Genomic DNA, 20,839 nt, shown 5'->3' with positions numbered 1-20,839 from the left:
CCCTCTGCACCCCCAACTCCAGTTCAAGCCGATGCTTCTCAGTCTAGTTGTGTAGGACGCAGCTCCCTGGCCCATGCTGGTATTATGAGCCTTGCGCTCCACCTGGCTGAGGCAGCTGTGGGTCAGCCACTCACAGCAGCTCATGGCAGCTCTCGCCAGCTGCCAGCCACTCACCGCAGCCCGGGGCAGCCCAGCTCCAGGTCGAGGTGTTGTCCACAATCTTAGCTGTAGAGAGCACAGCTCACTGGCCCATGTGGGAATCAAACCACCCACCTTGGTGTTAGGAGCATGGCGCTCCAACCACCTGAGCCACTGGGCCGCCCCCATATGCAGTTATTTTTGAATGTCATAGTCTTTAATGTCTGGTTCCTAAAAGAGGAAAAGCAAAAAATGAAGTGGGGGAAGAGGGGGGTGGGGGTGGGAAGGGCACTAGCTCATTAAGTCTCCAGGCAGTCACTTCAGCTAGAGGAAGGGCTTGCAGCACTGGGGGAAGGTGCAAAACAATGGCTGCCAATGTCTTTTTCTGCACCTCTGATCAGAAGCAGCAATCTGACTGGAGCACAAATCTCAATAGCTGGGAGGACAGGGTCATTTTCACCATCCTAGCTCCCACTCAGCAGCCCAAGCTGTTGCAGGAACATGTGAACACTGCCTGCCATGTGGCTGAGGGTGCCAAGAGCTGAAATTGACCAAAATTAACAACTTTCCCTGAAAGTTACAAGCCTTTCATAGGCCCAAGTTCCAAAATAGTTACATCATCATTGGTATTACTTTATCCATAAGCTTTTCTGTGATTGATCTCAAGAAAACTTTAGTTATCAAACCAATAAAACCACGTAGTCAACAGTTTATAAAAATACATCTTTATTGTGTTTCAATGTTCTTGCATGATACAGATATCTAGTCATAAAAACTTAAGTCTTCAGGTTAAAGATAAATTAAACAAGCAAAAAACTAAACAAATCATAAAAACTGCTGGAAAATCCCTCTAATGAACCTTTATCAAAAATGCATACTGGGACGATGAAACTCTTATCTTAAATCACCGTAGTCTGAAAACCAACCATAGCCAAGCGTAAATGTTAAATAAAATAATAAATGGCAAGTGATGTGCAATAAAATTATGGTGGGTTTCTGAACTCCATGCACAGTGAGTTAGTCAAGTTAAACGGCTCCACTGAACATTTCAGCAAAATATCATCTTTGTGTAACAAAGATCAGAATCAGAGGCTTGTTCTCAAGCTAGAGGGTACTTTCAAAGCAACCTCAGGAGAGCATGGCCAGAAGACCTGGTAGTCACATAACTTCAGAAGATGAATTCCAGAGGATCCAAAGATGAGGAACACATCTACTCCATCCCCAAAAGCCTTTCCCAGAGCCCTAACTCAAAACCAGATTACTAACAACGACTAAGGACCAGCACCTGTCCTGAAAATTCACAACTCGAGCAAAACATACACACACTCATATAAACCCTGGAAAACTTGCTGAACTTCAGAATAGAAAGTTTCCAATGTTAACCTCCAGAGAGAGCATGATATTGCGGCTAAAATACCCAAGTCAGAACTGGCCTGGCACGTTTATAAATGTTGAGGTCTAAGTGCACGACAGGCATCAGACGCACGTTTTCTTTAGACTTCTCTCACAGAGGTGCACAAATGCAGGGGACCCATCCGTTGTCACAAGCCTGCCACTGTCCTCTTCAGCCTGGAGCAACTGAAACAGCTTGTGGGATGGTACCAAGAAGTAAGTCAGGCCCAAATCCCACACACAGGCAAAGGTGAGCCCAACAGTTTCCATTCCTTGCTAGACACCAGCTCTGTGCCAGCAGTTCAGAAATGGGAGGACGGCCTGTGGCTGCTACCAGAGACCCGCTCCTGAGCTCCGTGGCGAGGAGGGCCGCCAGCACTCCCCAGACAGACACAGAGACAGACTTGCACAGCGGCATCAGCTGCGAGGCTCTGAGGCGGTCGGGCTACGGACTGTGGACATGAGGTGCGACTTGTAGGTTTTACTCAGGCCCGTCATCCAGAACTTGAGCAGTTTGACGTTGTCCTCCTCAGACGCTCCGAGGATGCTCAGGAGCTTCTGCGTGTCCTCTTTGGGTCGACTGTCCACCTTGGTGAATTTAAAAAGGACCTTCACCTTGCTGTAGAGAAACAAAAACAAAACACTCAGATCCCACAGCACAATCACCGCAGTTCTGGTCCCAGGGACTGCATGGCTTCCAGACCAACAACAGCTCTGCAAACGGAGCCGGAATTCAAATACTCAGAAGACGTAAGACGGCAAGGCGGCAGCCCACACCTGCGCACCTCAGCATCTTTAATGTGCCCACCAGTTAGAACCCTGGGTAATAGGGCTGGTGCATCAAAACAGCGAAAAAGGAGAAAAGAAAAATTTCCTTAAATTAATGAAAGGAATTGGTTGCTCCTAAGCTTCACTGTTTTATTTGAAATTAGGACAATGTTTGACTAATTTAAATTTGGCAAAAAATTACTAAGAAGGCAGGAATAAAGTAACTTGCTTTAGTAAAAAAGGAACATCTATTATCTTTCAGATCTTTAAAGTTGATTAAACAGCAAAAAGAATTGCTTCCCCTGGAGGCAGCTGTCCTCCCCCCACCCCCCTCACAATGACGCAGCCTGAGGCTTGGGGGCAGCGGGTCACTGGCTGCAGCCACCAGCTAATAAACGTTAAGTAGCGGAGCTGCCATCTGAACTCCTGCTCTTCCCCTCTCCTCTCTCCTCCTCTCCTGTGGCCATGGCCTCACCTCTTTTTCTGGAAACAGCTTCTGGTTTTCCTCAGCAGACACTGCTGCCAGCTATCTCGCCCTCCCCACTGAGAAAGCAAAGACTCTGGGAGCCAGGTGCTGTGGACTTACTTCATCCACTCTTCCTTGAGGCAGACGAGGCACTGGTCAACCACATCCACAGACAGATTCTGGTTGGTCAGAGCAGCTTCCATCTTGTTCAGGATGGTCGGGCCCACTGGGAAGAGGGGCGGGGCAGAGTGACGGGAGGTGTGAGCGCGACAGGAGGTGTGAGCACGTGGTGGGAGGTGTGAGCGCAGCGGGAGGTGTGAGCACGTGGTGGGAGGTGTGAGCGCAGCGGGAGGTGTGAGCACGTGGTGGGAGGTGTGAGCACGTGGTGGGAGGTGTCAGCACGGGGGGGGGGAGGTGTGAGCACGCGGCAAGAGGCCGCCTCAGCACCCTGCCTCCCGCTCTCCAGCTGGTGAAAGGCAGCCCCGCTCGGCAGCACCCACCTCGCTCTGCAGCTACAGGACTCCCACTGGTCACCACAAACTCGTACTTGCTGAGAGACTGGTCATCGCCACACCCAACTGGGTGGAGGCAGGAGCGAGTGGCCGCGTGGACCTCCACGACGACAGCAAATTCTGTGGCGACACAAACGGCACCGCTCAGTTCAGTGGGCCCCTTCTGTCCCTTCAAGAAGCCCACCTCATTTGGCCACTGCAAATTGTCTCAGATCAACCAGGACAAACTCCAGGCTTCTAAGATGATTGCTTTGGCATTTCAAACCTCTAGTCTATTTGCGGGTAGTGAAGGGTTCATTTTGCCTCAATTAAAGCAACAATACATTATTTTACGGTAACTACCCAGTATCTTATGTATCTCAATTCACTTAACACTAAACAGCCCAGTGACCTAGCGCTAGAGAGCAGTGCCACTATTACCCCATTTTATAGACAGCGAAACAGACTCAGCTAAGTGACTCGCTAAGTCACACAGCTGGCAGTGCTAAGAATTTCAAGCCCATGTCTGAAACCAGAGCCTACATTCCCAAGTCTACCCAGAAAAAAGGCCCAGCCTCGCAGGGACTCAGGACCCAGCCTGGGGGCTGAGGGAGACGCTCAGCGCTGCTGAGGGCCAAATGCCCGCCGACCGACCTCCCGGCCGCCCATGAGCACGACGGCCCCTCACCACGGGCTCGAAGGCCCGACTGCTGGGGATGCCAGGCTTTGCACCCAGGCTGACTCCCGAACTTCCCAGAGCAAAAGAGAGGGCTGCTGATTCGCTTCCTGGTTCTCTGCCTGGAGAAGCTTGTCAGCACTGAGGGCAGAGCCGGGCTGCGCAAGCTCCACTCTACTAATGAATGTCAAGGACACATTTAAGGCACACAAAAGGAACAAAAACTTGGAGAGGACAAGTGTGACAGAACAGTGAGAGGAAAGGGAGGCCACGAGACTTACGCAACCTGACAGCAATGCTGCCACAGCCCCACGGCCTCCAGAATCTCCACGGCACCTCCGACTTTCACTCACCAGGATGGTACCCCAATCCTGACACCCACCTGTGTTCCCACCACCAGACTAAAAACCCCAACCTGCCCCAACTAAAAACCCCACCCCATCAAAGCACCCTTATTATGAGGGTGTCCAGTCCAACCTGCCCCCATTTTAAAGACAGAAAACAGAGGCCCGGTAGTGGGAAAGCTGGTCCTCCAATGTGGGGCCAGCACAGCGAAGAACCAGTTCCAGTTCCACTGCTGAGCCCTGCAGCTCGGGGACAGGCCAACCGGAAAGGCACGCACCTGATGACAGCACATGGGCGGGGATCTGCACGTGCGGGCTGAGGCCCAGGAAGTTGCAGCGGTAAGCCTCCTCGTACTGGCTGCTGTACGGGATGATGCGGACACAGCCCACCGGCAGCATGCTCTAGAGGACACAGCCACTCAGAGGCGACACCAGCGGCGACACCCCGCCCCGCGTCTCCATCACCCACACCCCACAGGCCCTCTGCAGCCCAACGCAAAGCTCCCTCTTCCCAGAAGGCGCCCTGGTTACTTGGCCCCACTGGGGTATCTCCTGGTCATTGGTCATACACGACTCGAGCGGCCTCCTGCTTGAGGGTGTTCATTCTTATATGATTCTTTTATTTCTCAAATATTTGTCTCTTCCCTCATCCCACAAAGAGATGATAAGCTTTTTGAGAGATTGTGTCATATTCATTTTGTGCCCTCACAGGCCTAGGCAGGGGGCAGACATGCACACCCTTTCTGACGACTTAAATACATCAGAGCCCAGCTCAGGCCTTGGCACCCACCACACCTCTGGGAGGGAGACAGCACGCTACCCCTGCATCCCACCCATCAAGATCGCTCTGTGCAGAGAAACAGAACTCGGATGGCTTCTGAGAGTGGGTCCGGGATTGAGGGGGAGATAGGGTAATTAGTTATCAATCTTTCAGGACAGCACAGACTCCTTCCACTGGAAATAACCATCAATAGCTGCCAATTTTAATAGTGGAGGAAAAACACAGATCTTAGATTCAGGCATGAACCTTTGTACTAAGCCATCGATGCATCCTAACATTCACAGCAAAAGTCAAGATTTTTTAAAAAACCCACTAGACAAACCCTGTCCTGCTACAAAACACGTTAAGAAAAAAGCTCCTCTTACCCGAAGAACTTCAAAAGCTGACTGGACGAGATCCGCGTCTCTGCTTTTCCAGATCACCTGGTTCCCCATGAGCACATGCCAGGCCAACATGCGAAAAGACGGGGCACCGAGGACCTGAAAAACAGAGTTCAGTGCTTTGTGCTCTGAATTTTCTTTCTGTCCAATGGACGTTGTGTGTGTTTGTCTAGAAACTTTCTCTGTGTGGTGACGGGAGATGGGTCAGGACAGAGAAAGCCACTTATGTTCATGGGGCGGCTGCGTGACCCGCCCAGTCAGGAGGCAGCGGGAAGTCCCTGGACTTGCACCTAAAAGCCTGGTCCCAAAACTCTTGCATATTTTGTAAGATCTTTTTCCCAACCTTATTTTCAAAACCTTGAAGCGGGAAAAGTATTAGCTTTCTGTAACATTTACCTTCTCTGTATATACATACTTTGTGTTGAACCATTTGAAAGTGACTGGCAGGCATCGTGACCCTTCAGCGCCCAGGAAGAACAAGGGCCTCGCCTACCCAAACCCAACACGCACCACACCCAGAAATGCCACGCTGAGGGAACATACCCAATGTCCAGAGCCGCAAATCACTAACAGTGCCCTTTGTAGCTAGTGCTCCTTCAGTCCTGGAGTCGTTAAACCAGCACGATGGTTTCACTTGTCCTGTCCTCATTCTGCTTTAATCTAGAGCAGCCCCTCCCCAACCCACCTTTTATTAACTTTCATGACACTTATGTTTTAAAAGAATTCAGTCTGTTTTCGTATGGCTTATAAACACAGGGCAGGGAAAAGAAGGCTACAATACTACCTTTCACTAAACCGCAATAGCCTCAAAGCACTCCCACCTCCAGGGGAATTCAAGAGTCCTTCAAACTTTAATCCATGTAAGCAATCAACAAGGATGGTTTCAGCCAAATACATGACTTTGATGGATGTTTCTCATCCAGAAGTCCCACAGAGCACCCGCCACTCAAAATAGAAATAACTATCTTCTGATAAAATTCATGCTTATTATAAAAGTAAATACAGAATATTATAAAAAGGGACGACCTGCCCTTGTAATCTGGTGAGCCCTTCCTCCCCGTGACCAAATATGACCATGGTCCATACTGCTGTGCGTGAGACTTCTGTTTTGTCCTTGGTATACACATACACAGTCACACGCCACATGACGCTATTTGGTCAACAACAGACCACATATACCATGGCAGTGCTCCCATAAGATTATAATAGAGCTGGGGCAGCCGGTTTGCTCAGTGGTCAGAGCGCAGTGCTCATAACACCAAGGTCACCCACTGGTTTCCCACACGGTCCAGTGAGCTGCGCCCTCCACAACTAGACTGAGAACGATGACTTTACATGGAGCTGATGGGTCCTGGAAAAACGCACTGTTCCCCAATATTCCCCAATAAAAACTTAAAAAACAAAAAAATTACAATAGAGCTGAAAAATTCTTATCACCTAGGGACGTCACAGCCGTTGTACCGCAGTAACACAACTCGTGTGTTTGTGGTGATGCTGGTGTAAACTACCTACTGCGCTGCCTGTCATATAAAAGCACAGCACGTGCAGTTACAGCGTGGGTGACGCCATCTGGTGAGTGGAAGTGCACTCTGGGACGCTCGCACAAGGACGGAATCGCCTACCCGCGCATTTCTCAGAACGTATCCATGTCATTAAGTGGTGCAGGACTATAAATACACACACCGTCCTACACAACACATTGCATGCTTTCTTTCTTGTGCTTAATGACATTCCATTGTTCACATGCAATTGCTATGGTTGAACATGTAAGAACAGCCATTGTTTTCAATTTCCAAAGTGTCCAGGCTACATGCAACAAAAAAGTGCTCTTCAGTTCCTTTAGAAGGTTCTAGAATAAGATTAGCAGACATGAGAAGCCAACCATCGATCCAGGTCTTTCTTTAAAGAAAACACCTACAGAATCACTAAAAGGGGAGTCTGATGCTGCGGCTAAGACAGCCAGACTCCACTGTCATTTCAGCCACCCACTAGGGAGTTTCTTGGTCACTTCTAAGCCACCAGGCTCTGTGAGGTCTGGCACATGATGGGTCCCAAGGACAGTATGCTGGAGGGAGAACTGGGTTCTTCTCCTGGGTCTCCCTGGGGCCTCCTGTCTGCCACCTACCTGCCTCATGTGCCGAAGGGACTTAAAGACAGACAGCTTTCGGGGCTGCCAGTTTCCACAGTCTGAAAGCAAAGAAGAATCCGTCGGGCATTTGGTCAGCTCCCGCCCCTCTGCACCCTCCGGCAACACAGGGGCCTTCTCTTCCTCTTCAGCCTCAGAGTTGTCCCAGCTCTCTGATTCCTCTTCCAACTCTGCAAGACGGACGACAAAGGCAATTATGGAACGTGCTGCCCTTGGATTTCTTCATTCCCTGGATGCAACAGTCTCTTTACGTGCCCACTTCAGCCCAAGGCAGCTCATGGTTAAACCGCCAGCAGGTTTCTGACTGCTGGTCTGGGCCAGCCGTCTATACTGTTTGTTGCCTAGGAGCCTCCGGTGGGCCACAGGGGTTCAGTGTGCTGTGCACCCAGCCCAGTACCTCACTCTGCACTGGAAAGCATGAGCTGCTCGCTGCTGGTGGGAAAATTCCAACCCACGGTAAGAATGATAATAGCCCGTGTTTACTGAGTGTGTCCTTGGTCAGGCGCTACTCTAAGGGCTTCCACACGTTATTTCATTTAACCCCTTCAATTGTCCTAAGGTCTCTCCCCATTTTAAAGATACAGAAATAGTTGTTACTTTAATTAGCCTCATGACAACCATCACTAATGGTGAGACCTACGAGGGCCAGGTCCATGCACACGGCACGCCCAGAGCAGCAGAGGCAGGAGCAGAAGCCAGGTCTGGCCGACTCTGAGTGTGTGCCCCAAGCCCCTGTGCTCACCTTCTTTGTGACCAGAATACAATCCGAGACATGACAGCGAGCCCTCCATGCAAGCCTACATTTCCCTCTCCTAACAGGGTATCTCCTGATATGTTTGGCTCTCTGTATAAATTAACCTCACCAACGGACTACTACTGCCACTTTCACTAGCTTAGAAATTTGCAATCAGTACAATACTACACGGTTCTAGGGTCGATTAATCCATGAGACATGCAGGTGGACTACAAGGTTTTGTCTTTCCTGAGCATACTCTGCTCTCCCTGCAACTCTCCTCCTTTCCCTACTCAGGAAAGCATGTGTGAATGCAAGTGTGTACAAGGCACCTGGCTACAGGAGTAACCTTGAAACATTTCCAACTTATTAAGAAGGTCACTGATTTGCAAACAGAAGCCTATCAAGCATGATTAGTAACTAACGAGACACAATGTGCACCACAAGCTCGGCTTACTCAACCTTGCAGTTTAGACTGGGGACCTACATCACCAAAAATCCAATCATCACCGAAGGAAAAGCACAGCCAGATCGAGATGAGTTCCTGGCTGGTGTCTGCTGCACCAGAATCCCCTGGGAAGTTACTTAAAAGAGGCCCGAGCCCCAGACATGGACATCTGATCGTGAACCTGGGGTGGGGGTGGGGGGGGAAGTTTCCCAGATACCAGTGAGGTGTGGGAATCACTGCCCTTCCTTGATGAAAATCTTGGGTCCAACTGGAGCATAACATTTTATTGTTAAAGAGCAAAGAATAAGAGACTGTCTAGAAAGGCCAACCCCTTGGCTACCGATAAAATAGTAACTGGAAACCTCCCATCAATCAGTCCTCTGACAGACTGACAGCCCTATCGGAGGATTCTCCTAACCTGCCTGGGGTCACACACTTTCAGGTGACGGGCAAGGACAATGAGAGAGGAAATCACAATAAAACACCAGGGTTACAGGGCAAGCTTCTGCAGATGTTGCTCCTAGTTCCGCTTTGCCAGCTCTTTCTGCCAGCATGGAGGAGGGTCGGGTGGCTGAGATGGTCCCCAACAGCCACCGCAGGCAAAGGCTTCCCACACCAGCACCTCTCGTCTCACCTGCAAGCTTTTCCATCTGAACCAAGGTGTCCTCTGTGGGGGCGCCCTCCAGGAGCTTCTCCGTCAGCCGGCTGCCACACGCTTTCAGGAGCCTGGAGAACAAAGCCAGAATGTGTTCTTGCCAAAAGGAAAACCAACCCTGACACCAATCGAGCCTTTTGGTCTAACTACCAGTTTACAGAAAATACAGGCAATGGCTTTGAACAACACCGCGACAACCAGCCAAATCCCAAAGGGAGACTCCACAGGACCGATGCCCCAGGTCCTCCGACAAAGAGCATCGGAAAATCAGGGGCAGGGAGGGAGGGAGAGGAGCTGCTCTAGCCGGAGAGATTTAGGACCCAATTCAAAAGTCAACTCCGAGGCAAAAAAGGAAAGGTGAACCTGGACTGGGCTAAGGAATCAGTCCATTTCGTCGCGCATGGTCATGCTTTACGGCGGAAACAATACAATTAACACTGACTTTAAAAAAATTCTAGAAAAAAAAGGGAGGGGACAGATGAAAAAGGAGTGACATGTTGGTAACGCTAAACCGGGACGACGAGGACGAGCCGTTCACTGTCCTCTTCCTTCTACTTCGGGCTGGTGAAAAATGTCCTTAATAGAAATGGTTTTTAAAAGAGAAGCAATGTGTGTCGGGTGGGGGTGGGGGGACACTTCCTCTTTAGTTCGCAGCCCTCGGAGCTGCACTCAAGGATCCTTCTACATTTGAGGCGCTCATGCACACCAGGCCCTGATTTAGATGAGACAAGACCCTAGACTTGAAGCTGACACTGCACAGGAATGAGGATTCGGGGAGTCTCTGGAAGGAGTGTACCTCGCAAAGGGAGAAAAACAACAATTTGTGGCCAGAGGACAAGCTGCGGTGGTTTCAAATATGTCCACGAATTCATTGATACTCCTCCCTTTAAAAGATGGAGGCTCGTCCTCTCCTCCTGCCGAGCCTGGCTTTAGTGACACAGCACATTTCCTACAAGCAGCACGTGCAGGAGGTGACCGTGGGTGAGCGCCGAGGCCGCGTCAGGCACCTCGCAGATCCCATCCGTTCTCTTGGCTCACTCACTCCGAGGGCGTCAGCTCGTGTGTCCACACGGCCATTAGCTGAGGCCTCCTGCTCACAGCTGGCACCCACCTGCCGGGCCCGTGGGCAGCCAACGCTTCAGGGGCTGCAGCCTGGCTGACCAGAAACTCCTCGGCAGCTAAGCCAGAACTGGCCAGCTGAGCCTCTCCGATGCCTGACCCACAAGAGCTGCGGGAGATAAACGCTTACTGCTGTCTACAAAGAAGGGAGGAGATCGCTGCTCTTGGAATGGAGATGTCATTTGAAACACATCCTTGGGAGGTGAGTTCCACCCGAATCCGTCCTGCACATGCTCAGGGGGGAAACTGCACCCAGTTCAAGGCTCACTGACAGGACACACCATGGAGGCACCAGGAACTAACTCATCCGACAACTGCCTCCCTGCATCCATGCGCAATCCAACCAACATACTGTGACCTCTTATTCCAACTGTTGCTAAGCAACTGGAGACTCTCATTACCAAGCGAAGGAAGTGTGCAGGCATGCCCACAGGTTGTCGTCGCTCGTCAAGGATGTCAGTGAACGGGCAGCGTTACCATTCCTTTGGTGCAGAAATGGTGTAAAAGCCGTGTTCATTCTCTGGGCACGCTGGGGGCATCCAAACTGCTCTGCTTCAAACACCTGAAATGCACAGGGAAGGGAAGCCCGTTAACGAAACAAAATGAGCGAGCAGCCCAGCTCATTCTCCTGAAGACTGTCGCACTCTGCTCCCTGATGCAGAGCAGAAAATGCCAGGTCTTCTAATTCCTGCCAGAATGCTTTGCTTCCCCAGCCAGATCAGAAGCCGCCTGAGAAAAGGAACTGGTTAGGAACTTCTCCTGGCCCCTGGCTTACAACCACCAACGCATTAGGCACCACGGGCACTCAGGCGGCATGTGTGCTTGAGGTGGTCGTTACTGACGCTCCAGAGTATCTCCGGCTGTCCCCTGCAGGCACACGGGCATTCACTACTCAGAGCTCGTGTGGGGCGGGGGACCGGGGCCCTCTGTGCCCTCCAACTGGCCCATGAGCACACGCCCTATGGCCGCTGCCCCACCTGCCAAGATGCCTACAACAAGCAGATCCCCCGCTGCCCTGCAATGGACGTGGCACATGAACAAGAAAAAGGCTGGTTTTACGCCGCTGAGGTTTAAGCCGCTGAGGCTGTTTGTTGCCAGAGCGTAACCTGGCGCAGCCTGAGAGATGCAATGCCGAGGCTGAAGGTCTGCAACACAATTACTGCACAGGCTTTCGGAATGAAGGTGAGAGGAAGCAAAGACAGGGATAAAACCAGGGTGTCTGACTGTGGCAAAGCAGCCGGAGTTGAATGACCACCAGAACAATGGACTCGAGAGAGACCAGTAAAGCAAGCAGGCCTCACTGACCCGCGAGGCTTGTGCCCACAAGCCCGACTCTGAAGCCTGGAGGTCACAGTGCAGGCACAGCAGCGGCCCCGGGCTGCGTGCTGGCACCCCCTCAGTGCACAGCTCCGTGCCCCCCGCCACGGCTCCCCGCCCCGGGCTCACCTTGAGTGCCTTGCCCTGCAGCTCATCAATGATCCCGCGGATCTTCCCCAGCAGGAAGGGCCAGGAGTTGATGAGGTAGATCCGGTCCATCATGATGGTAATGACACTGTACCAGCGCTGGAAGCCCCTCGCCAGGCTGTCTTTGATGAAGAACGTGTGGCTGAACACGAACCCATGCTGCTCGTCCCCAAAGAAGATGGGGCCTTCACGGCCAGGGCACACCTGGAACAGAAGCACTGCCACTCCAGGACACAGTCACAGAAAACCACGGCTCCCGCTCAAATCCCTCCCTCTGCACGAATCAGCCACCACTGCTTAGGGAGCGTGGGGAGGGCGGGGATGAGAGGAAAACGCTGCTTTCACCTGCTGCTGGGGTCAAGCTTCCTAAAGATAACGTTTGTCACCATGGAATGCAGGGGCCAGTAAAGCAGGTTCAAAACTTTCTTCCACCGTGATATAGAAGTAACTCCTGTACGAATATTCTACCCTTCCAGATGCACATTTGCCACATCATTCATCTGGAATACACTGGGGAGCTGGCGGTCAAAACAGCCACTGAGAGTCCACCGAATAAGATTTGCACACTTTATTTGTGGCACAGAACTCAGGTCTCCCTCGCGACATCATCACTCACTTTACACACGTCTATCGGACATGCTCAGCTGCCCTCCTAGCAGATTTGCAGCAAGAAATCAAAAGGGCTGCCAGAGGCAGGCACGCCGCAACAGGAAGCGAGACCTCGGAGCGAGGCAGCGCGGCACGTCTGATCAAGTGGGGTGATGACAGGAAGTCTCGGTAACTGGATTACGAGTTCTTGTGACAGATCAAAACATAAGAGCTACGAGTAACGCTCAGCAACAGCGGCCCTACAGTTTAGAAACACATGGATTCCCTCCCCCGGAGGCACCGAGAGCACGGCGACTAGAAAACAAAACAGGTGAACTACACGTGCCACAAGTATCCAGGTCTTAGCAACACATCCATCAAGAATGGATAAGTAACAAAAGTTTGGTCCTTCAAAGGATAAGCCAGCAACCATTTAGGAAACTCAAGTCCAACACAACGTATTGTGGAGGGCTCTGGAGAAGAGGCTACCCTGAGCTGCGCGCGCCCGGATTTGCCCACCCTCTTCCTGACAGAACTGACTTCCGCCTTCCTTCCTGGAGCAACACCGCACCCGTCCAGGGCATCTGGGAGCGGGTGGGACCCCGAGACAGCCACCTGCCTTCCCAGGTCACCGGCGCTCACCTCACAGCTCAGGCTCCGCACGCAAGCCTGGCGGACGATGCTGAAAAGCTGGGGGTGGTTGGGGTGCTGGTGACTGACATACTTAATTGAGGTCTCTTTATCGTGGCTGATATACCCGGGGTGCCCTGCAGCAAGGGACCGGCAGCCCTGCCCATGAGAAGGAGAAGGAAAACAGTCAGTCAGGAGGCAGGCAACACACTTTCTTATTCATATGCAAACCTGAAGCAGAAAACTCAATCTATTTTCTTTTAAAAATAACTGGCTTGTAGTTACACTTACCTGAGGATTTCAGTGTTTCCTGAGTAGGACAACCAGGGTGCAAAGATCACAAAGGTCGTCAAAGAGTCTGAGTAACAGATCTCCTCTACTGAGCGCCTGTGTACCAGGTTCAAGGTCAGGCGATTAAGTTCACGAACTCATCCTAGAACAAGTGCTGCACCTCATTGCTGAGTATCACTATGGTCACCTTCGAAGTACTCCCTTGGGAAGCTATGCACTGACGCCAGGGCCTAGTCCACCCTTAAAACAATTTTGGAACTCTTTTTCTAGAATGGCCATTAGAGCTGTCATCGTGTTACCCCTAATGTCCTGAATGTCACCCAAATGTCTTCCTTTCAATATTTCCTTTATCTTCGGGTAAAGAAAGAAGTCATTGCGGAACCAGATCAGGTGAGTAGGGAGGGAGTTCCGATACAGTTATTTGTTTCCTGGCTAAAAACTCCCTCACAGACAGTGCCGTGTGAGCAGGTGCATTGTCGTGATGCAAGAGCCATGAATTGCTGGAGAAAAGTTCAGGTCATTTAACTTTTTCATGCAGCCTTTTCAGCACTTCCAAACTGTAAACTTGGTTAACTCTTTGTCCAATTGGTACAAACTTATAAGGAATAATTCCTCTGATATCAAAAAAGGTTAGCAACATCACTGCAAGTTCGCAAACTTAAATTGTCACACCTCGTATTATGAAAAGCTCTGCATAAATTATCTCATTTAATCCAAAGCACAGCCCTGAGATAATTACGGTGAGAATCCCCATCACGCAGAAGGCAAAACTGAGGCTCAAAGCTGTGAGGTGGCTCACACAGTTCTCTGTGCTGGCTTCTGTCCTCGATCCTGACATAACCACATGGCAGGGGTCTCAGTAGAAGGCCAAATGTCAGCACTGGTGTGAGCAAGGATCCAATGCTACCCCTGATTGCGGGGCCCAACTCAGGTCCCTCACGTGAAGAAACGGCCAGTGAGGGCACTTAAACCACATTTCCCAGAGTGCATGAAGCAGCATGCAGAGGAACACCCGGGACCCCACGAGGAGGAAGCTCCCCGAGAACACCAGACTGGGGGATCAGTCAGGTGTGCACACGAGCGTGTAGAAGGGAGAGCTGAAAGGCAAATGTGGCAGTGGTGCCAACTGCTGGCACAGAGCGGACTGAAAAAGCCAAAGCCAGGATAAAGGGAGAGAGCCAAAGGGACATAAAAGCAGCAAACCGGGTCCACAGAGAACGGTCTGCACACATCACCCGAACAGCACACCTTCTGTGAGGTTCCGTCTACTGTGCCACAGGGCCTACTGTCCACCTGGGGGAGGCCCCACGCACAGGCACAAGCACGAGCCCCTGGAGAGAAGGAAACATCCCCAGCCCCGAGAGTCACTTGCCTCACACATGTCTGACTTTTTGGGCCCTGGGCTGCTGGACTCTGCACTGGCTCCTTCTGCTGGGCTGTGGGTGCGGGTCCGACTGCTCATCTGAATGCCGCCTTCCTCCTCCTCGGCCTGTTCGCCTGGGCCAGGGCTGTCCTCATTCCCAGCCCCTTTCGGAAGAGGAGCGTGCAGAACCTCGGTGCAGAAGAGGGTGCGGGGTCCGTGGAGCTCGCAGAAGTGACACAGCGCGACGATGGCATTCATGGTGCCTTGGAGACAGCACGAGGCCTGGGGGCAGGAGGGGACACCATGAACACTAGTGCGTTCACAGCCCAGAACCTGCCGGCCACTCCGGAGCACAGGGCCTGGGCAGGGGTCATCAACGGGCTTCTCAACCAGCAGCGGCAGGTCCGCCAGCCAGGCAGCATGAGTGGAGCACCCACTCTGTGCCAGCACTGCAGTGAGTGCAGGGAAACCAGACAGACAGAGACAGACGGACAGGGTCCCTGCCCGTCAGGAGTTACAACAAACAGGAGGAAAAATGTAACTCAACCATCACAGAGAAAACCTTTCCGTTAGAACTGCGAGGACTATGAGGCAGACAGACCACACACTCACGAGTGACGACGCAGCAAACGCCACTGGAGGAGCAGCTGTTATTCATGCAGCAGCTGTTGAGCAATAGCTGTCATGCTCAGGTGCTGGGCAGTTTTAGGTGATGAATGCTGGCCTCACACAGCTTCCCTTCTAGGAGGGGAAACCGGGTCCACAGAACACCAGGAGCTGCTTCCTCTCCTGGGATGACAGCACCAGGAATACAAGTACAGAGGGCCCACGGCAGAGAATCACTGGAGGAGGTGGTTGCAGACAGAAGGGCTCCTGGAGCGAGAACTGAGGGAACAGAGAACCATGGGGGCCAAGGACAGGGCACGACTGGGGTACGAGTGTCGGCAGTTAGGGAATGAGGACAGAAAGGTAGGGGGATGCAGATTTGGGGTCCCTTCCAGGCCATGGGAAGACCCTGAATTTTTTTCAGAGATTGGAGAGCCTTTGGTGGGTTCTAATGAGAAACGTGATACATTGGAATCTTATTTTAAAAGGAATATTCTGGCTGTTGTGCAGCAGAGAGACTTTGGAGCCAGGGCAGAAGCAGGGAAACCAGCTGTGGCGTTCCCACTGCCTCTCGTGAGAAGAGATGGCCTGGGCTAGGGTGGGCGGTGGGAGGTGGTAAGGGACAGTCAGACTGTGACGCTGTTGCTGTTCCCAAGGCAGAGCCAGCACTGCTCGGGGGGTGGGCCACGGAGCGTAAAGACAGGAGCAAAGCTAAAGGAATGTGGGCGGCAGGAGAAGAAGTGAGGGGCAGGCCAAGAGGCAGCGCCTGCTAACCCTCCAAGAGGAGCTGATGGAATGTGGGGGCAGAGCTGAGGGGGCGGGCAGTCCTGGGGGGGATGGGAGCACCTCGATGGGGCCTGGGGGCCCCCAGAGCTTAGATGTGAGGGAGAGAAAGAGCTGCAAGGGGGACAGAGAACGAAAGACAGTGAGGCGAACTTGGGTTATTCCAGAGACAAAGTGAGCAAAACAGAATCAGGAGAGAGGCCGAGTCCTGGAGGAGGTCGCGGGGGATGGGCCTGGGCAGCAAGTCAGCAGCTTGTCATTGTTGAGGGAGGGGATGCGGATGCAGACACGAGTGCCCTCTGGTCGGGAAAATCGGGCAAGGCTTTACAGGTGGGAGCGTGTCCACGCGGCTGACAGGCAGGAGAGATCTGGAAATGAGAGAACCCAGGAGCAAAGCCATAGACGTAGGACAGTGGCAGCCCAGCTGGCCTGACCCGTGTGACACAGAAGGGCCGGGAAGCCAAGCTAAAAAGGGAACGTGTATTCTCTAGACCCATGTTGTCCAATCCAATAACCATGAGTCACGTGGCAACTTACATTTAAGTAAAATGAAAAGCCCCTTTCCTCAGTCTCACTGGTCACACGTGGCTCAGTCACCATGTTAAAAGGCCAGTGCAGATCGTGGAACATGTGCGTCACCACAGAAAGCTCTATCGGGCAGCCTTGCTCAAAACAATGGGGAACCGCTTAAGTTTCGGAATGTCTGAGAGTGGACAGTGGCCAGGTTCTAAACCCTCTTCTCCTATGGGGACCCCATCCCCCATCGTGGAGCCAAAGATCAGAATCCTCTGTCCTCACCCCGTGAGCAGCACGGGCACGGCTGTGGCGCAGCCAGTCACAGGTGCCTGCCTGGGATGCTGAACCTCGAGAAGGGAGGCAAAGCAGCAGCCAGTGTGAACACGCACAGCACGGATGGGGCGTCCCCTGGGGGACAGCACCCTCAAAACCCATTTGCGCTGTGTCCCTGGATGTGCCTCCGGGCAGCCCCCCTGCTGCTGGCCCTGCTCACAGCCTCGCCTGCCTGGCCCCTCTGCCACCCACCTGATGTTTTGCAATCAACCTCTCAGCTGATGTGGACAGGGGCTGACACTCAAGTGGTTACAGCAGGAACGTCAGAGGCCGGCACAAAACAGACATGTGACGAGAACAGCAGGTGTGCTGACAGCAAGTCAGGCCTGGCGATCAGACATGGGGAGACAGACGGGTGGCTGGCAGGTACGGAAACCCGGGGCATGGGTAGATTGTTCTGCAGGAGGTGGGCAGTGGGAGAGAAGACAGAGTTTAAGAGCTGGGAGAACATGAGGTTGAAAGCCGTGCGAGTTCGTGGAGATTCTGGACTGCAGGATCAGAGAAGGCGGCCTGGAGAGAAAGACCCTGAACACCCCCCACGGCCTTCTGCCTCGCCCCTCCTCACCATTCTGTGTCTCCTTGCGTGCCCCTTCTAGGAGAAGCCCCCAGTCAGCCCACCCAGACGAGCTGTCACCTCCCACTTCCAGCCCATCACTCGCTGCCCGTTCATCCTGGGGACTGGGACCCAAGGGAGAGGCTTTGTGTTGTCTACAGCAGCTCCCAACACACAGGAAGGACCAAATCACTAGGCGTTGGAGAAATGAGAGAATTTAGAAGCTGCCCACAGAGAGATGACAGTTGTTGCCACAGAAGTGGAGAGCTCATCAAGGGTATCGACGGACAGGAGAGGTTCAAGAGCACAACCGTGGGGAACACGAGTCCAGGAGCCTCGTGTCACGGGAACCAAATAAACCAAACTGACAGAAAGGTTCCACGGGGCTCCTTACAGTGAGGTCAAGGAAAATAATGGTTTAAAATCCACTGTGGAAGAGGTGGTGAGGCAACCACTGATGGAATAAGAACCTTGGAGAAAGCGGTATTGGGACTCAAACTAAAGGCAGAGGGGTTAACCCTGGACACGGGGGCCACGGCTCCCTCGGAGAAGCACAGGAGAGAAATAAAGGTGGCTTCAAGCAAGACGTCCACACGAAAGCAGCCCTGGGCCCTGGTTCACCCCACCTGCAGCGCCTCCATACGAACCTCTATCCTCAGCGGAACCACGTCCCTCGTCCCACCTAGGCTAGCGCATGCAAGGCCATTTCCAACTGAGTCAAGTAGGACAATGGCAGCCATACTTCAGCTTTAAGACCTGACATTTTCTAGGTAAAGAAAAAAAACCAGAGCTAATTCTAAGAGCAATGCACTTTGTGGCATGAAAAAAAGTTCAAGCAGCTTACAGCCAACCTCAAATTAGAGCAGCACAAAAGAGGATTTGGGGGTTCCAGTGGTTCTGAATGGCTTAGCAGGCCTTTCTCTTTTGAGCAGTAGCTGACAGCAGGCTGACACTGCTGACAAAGCCTTGGCTGAAGTTACACCTCTATAGCAGTACTTCATAAAAGCTCTCTTGAAACATGTTTATATTTAAATAAATTTGTAAAATATAAAACGTAAAATACAAAACGTCCTACTTTTGGTTAGAAGGCAGTGAGGTACTCTAAATAACACTTAGCTCCGGAGTCACACAGACCTTCTGTGTTGGGCAACAGCCTGTCCCCAGCCCTTACCGGCCACATGATGTCAACATGTTACTTTACCTCTCTGAGCACCACCCTAAAGCTGAGAAACAGAGGGCCAAACCCCACCTCTCAGTTAGTGGAATCAAAATTCTGGGCAGCATGAGGTCACTTCTTTATTCAAGCTCCCATTCCTGAAAAAAACTATTATGCCTAATATGCATAAACTATTATGCGCTTCCCTTCCAACAAGCTTTCCAGAATATAAGGAAGAAGGAGAAACCTTCACCCATCCAACAGTCTCTTCAACATCATACTCAAAGCAAGTGCTCAAATACCTAGAAGAGGCAGCGTCCTTGTTCACGCCCCCCTCCCAGTGGCTGAGCCTGACCTGGACGGTGATGTCCGAAGCGTCCTCCCACTTGTGTGGTGCGTCCTGGCCCTGCATCTATTTAATCCCCACTTCCTGTGGTCTTCTCACAAGACCGCAGAGGATTAAAGATAACAGTAAGTAGGCACGCTCTGCAATGAACTCAGGTATTAAAATGGCTCTTAACCAGTGGTCTGCATCAGAATCCCCTGCAGCTTCTCTAACTAGTGTCCCACAGGGGAGCCTGTTGGGATTCCAGCAAGCGAAGGCGGAAAGTTCCACAGGGGATTGCTTCCTGCTCAGACCCACTCGCAGGGTGGCTCTACTGTATCTACCGACTTCACCTGGATTTCCGTTTACAGAGCTCCCTGATGTATAACACTGGAAGAGCCAACAGTTTCACGTGCCACTTGAGCCACTATTACTCTTATTCGATGACACTGATAAACTCGTGCGCCCATCACTTTCTTTGCGGTGACATGGAGTCCATCTTGCCAGCCTGGAATGTCACCAGGGACTGGAGAACCAGCACTTCCTTTCAGCAGCCCCTCCTTGCCCCCTGCATCCGACGCTGCTGAGGACCCCTGTGCACCTCAACCCACAAGGAGCCCATCCCGGGGCTAAACATTCTTTCCAGGCGACAGGATGTGTCTGCCAACACCCACCCAACTGGAGACAGATGTCTCCTACCCTCCCTGGAGAACCCTGATCAGAGCCCCCTCGGAATGTCTCCTGGGAAAGAAGCAATTATGACACACACCCTCACCCCTAAACCAGGGGTGAGGCAAAACCGGGGGGTGGGGTGGGGGGCAGGCAAAGAGTGAGCCTCACAGCAACGTGAAAGGACAACAAAGCAACGATGCTGAACGCAGGTCCCGTTTCGCACCCCCGCCCTCCACACCGCGGGTCCCCGCACCCCCGTCCTGCCGGGCCCCGAACCACCCCGATCACGCACCTCACACCAACTCACAACTCAGTCGTGCCCCTCAGCTACCCCGGTGGCCGGCAGGTCGCGACCTCGCCACCGGGGCTCATTCCCCGTCCTGGTCCCAGCCCCGCCCCAAGCGACTCGCTCCAGCCCCGCCACCCACTCCGTTCTCAGCCCTTCGCCCGAAGCCAGGCGCCCCGCACACCTCCAAGCAGCAGCCCAACAACCCGGCCCCGGCCCAGACCCGCCTCGGACTAAGCGGACCAGCCAGGTCGCCGCTCCGGGCCTCTGTCCGCACGGACGCAGCGGGGCCGGCCCTGGCACCGAGCCCCCGGCGGAGCTGAACTCCGACGGGCCCGGGGCTGGCGCTCGGGCCGCCGCGCACCTGACAGCGCGTCTTCCCCCGCGGCCCGCCCTGCGCCCCTCGTGGAGCCCGTCGGCCCCCGGCGCCCAGCCCCGCAGGACGCCCGCCAGCCCCTCGCGAGCCCCGGCCCCCGCTCTGCAAGGCGGCCTCAGCTCTGCCCAGGGCCGCCGCACTCACCCGCGTCCCGCAGCAGCCGCAGCCCCGGACGCCGAGCCCGAGGCGCGTGATTCGGCCGGGCCGTACCATCCGCCCAGCCCGCGGAGGGGCGCACGGACCGCCCGAGCGCGCCCCTGCCCGCGAAGCGAGCGAATCCTCCCCAGGCCCAGCACACCCCAGAGGCCGCGCGGGCCCGGCGACCTGAAGCCGCTGCCGGCAGCCCCGTCTTCCTCCGGC

The 20,839-nt window shown here is 53.1% G+C and overlaps 1 protein-coding gene across 5 annotated transcripts; it reads right to left on the bottom strand.

Annotated features, from left to right (window-relative positions):
• Positions 1-847: 847 nt before the first annotated feature.
• Positions 848-20,839, bottom strand: FLCN (folliculin). Of its 5 annotated transcripts, XM_074320721.1 has the most exons (14): positions 17,304-17,508; positions 16,800-16,928; positions 15,486-15,758; positions 14,883-15,155; positions 13,232-13,378; positions 11,984-12,205; positions 10,939-11,099; positions 9,398-9,489; positions 7,562-7,752; positions 5,422-5,535; positions 4,554-4,677; positions 3,265-3,396; positions 2,885-2,990; positions 848-2,149 (listed from the first exon to the last, which is right to left on the bottom strand). In XM_074320721.1, exons 4-14 carry the CDS (start codon positions 15,129-15,131, stop codon positions 1,948-1,950), a joined length of 1,740 nt encoding a protein of 579 aa, XP_074176822.1. In that variant the 5' UTR covers positions 15,132-15,155; positions 15,486-15,758; positions 16,800-16,928; positions 17,304-17,508; the 3' UTR covers positions 848-1,947. The 5 variants fall into 5 exon arrangements, with proteins under 5 accessions (XP_074176822.1, XP_074176821.1, XP_019571536.2 ...); XM_074320720.1 differs by lacking the exon at positions 15,486-15,758 and having other exon boundaries at positions 17,304-17,403; XM_019715977.2 differs by lacking the exons at positions 15,486-15,758; positions 16,800-16,928; positions 17,304-17,508 and adding an exon at positions 20,624-20,839.

Source organism: Rhinolophus sinicus, linkage group LG15 (genome assembly GCF_036562045.2).
Source record: "Rhinolophus sinicus isolate RSC01 linkage group LG15, ASM3656204v1, whole genome shotgun sequence".
Taxonomy (NCBI): Eukaryota; Metazoa; Chordata; class Mammalia; order Chiroptera; family Rhinolophidae; genus Rhinolophus; species Rhinolophus sinicus.
This window is presented reverse-complemented; position numbering and strand designations above follow the sequence as displayed.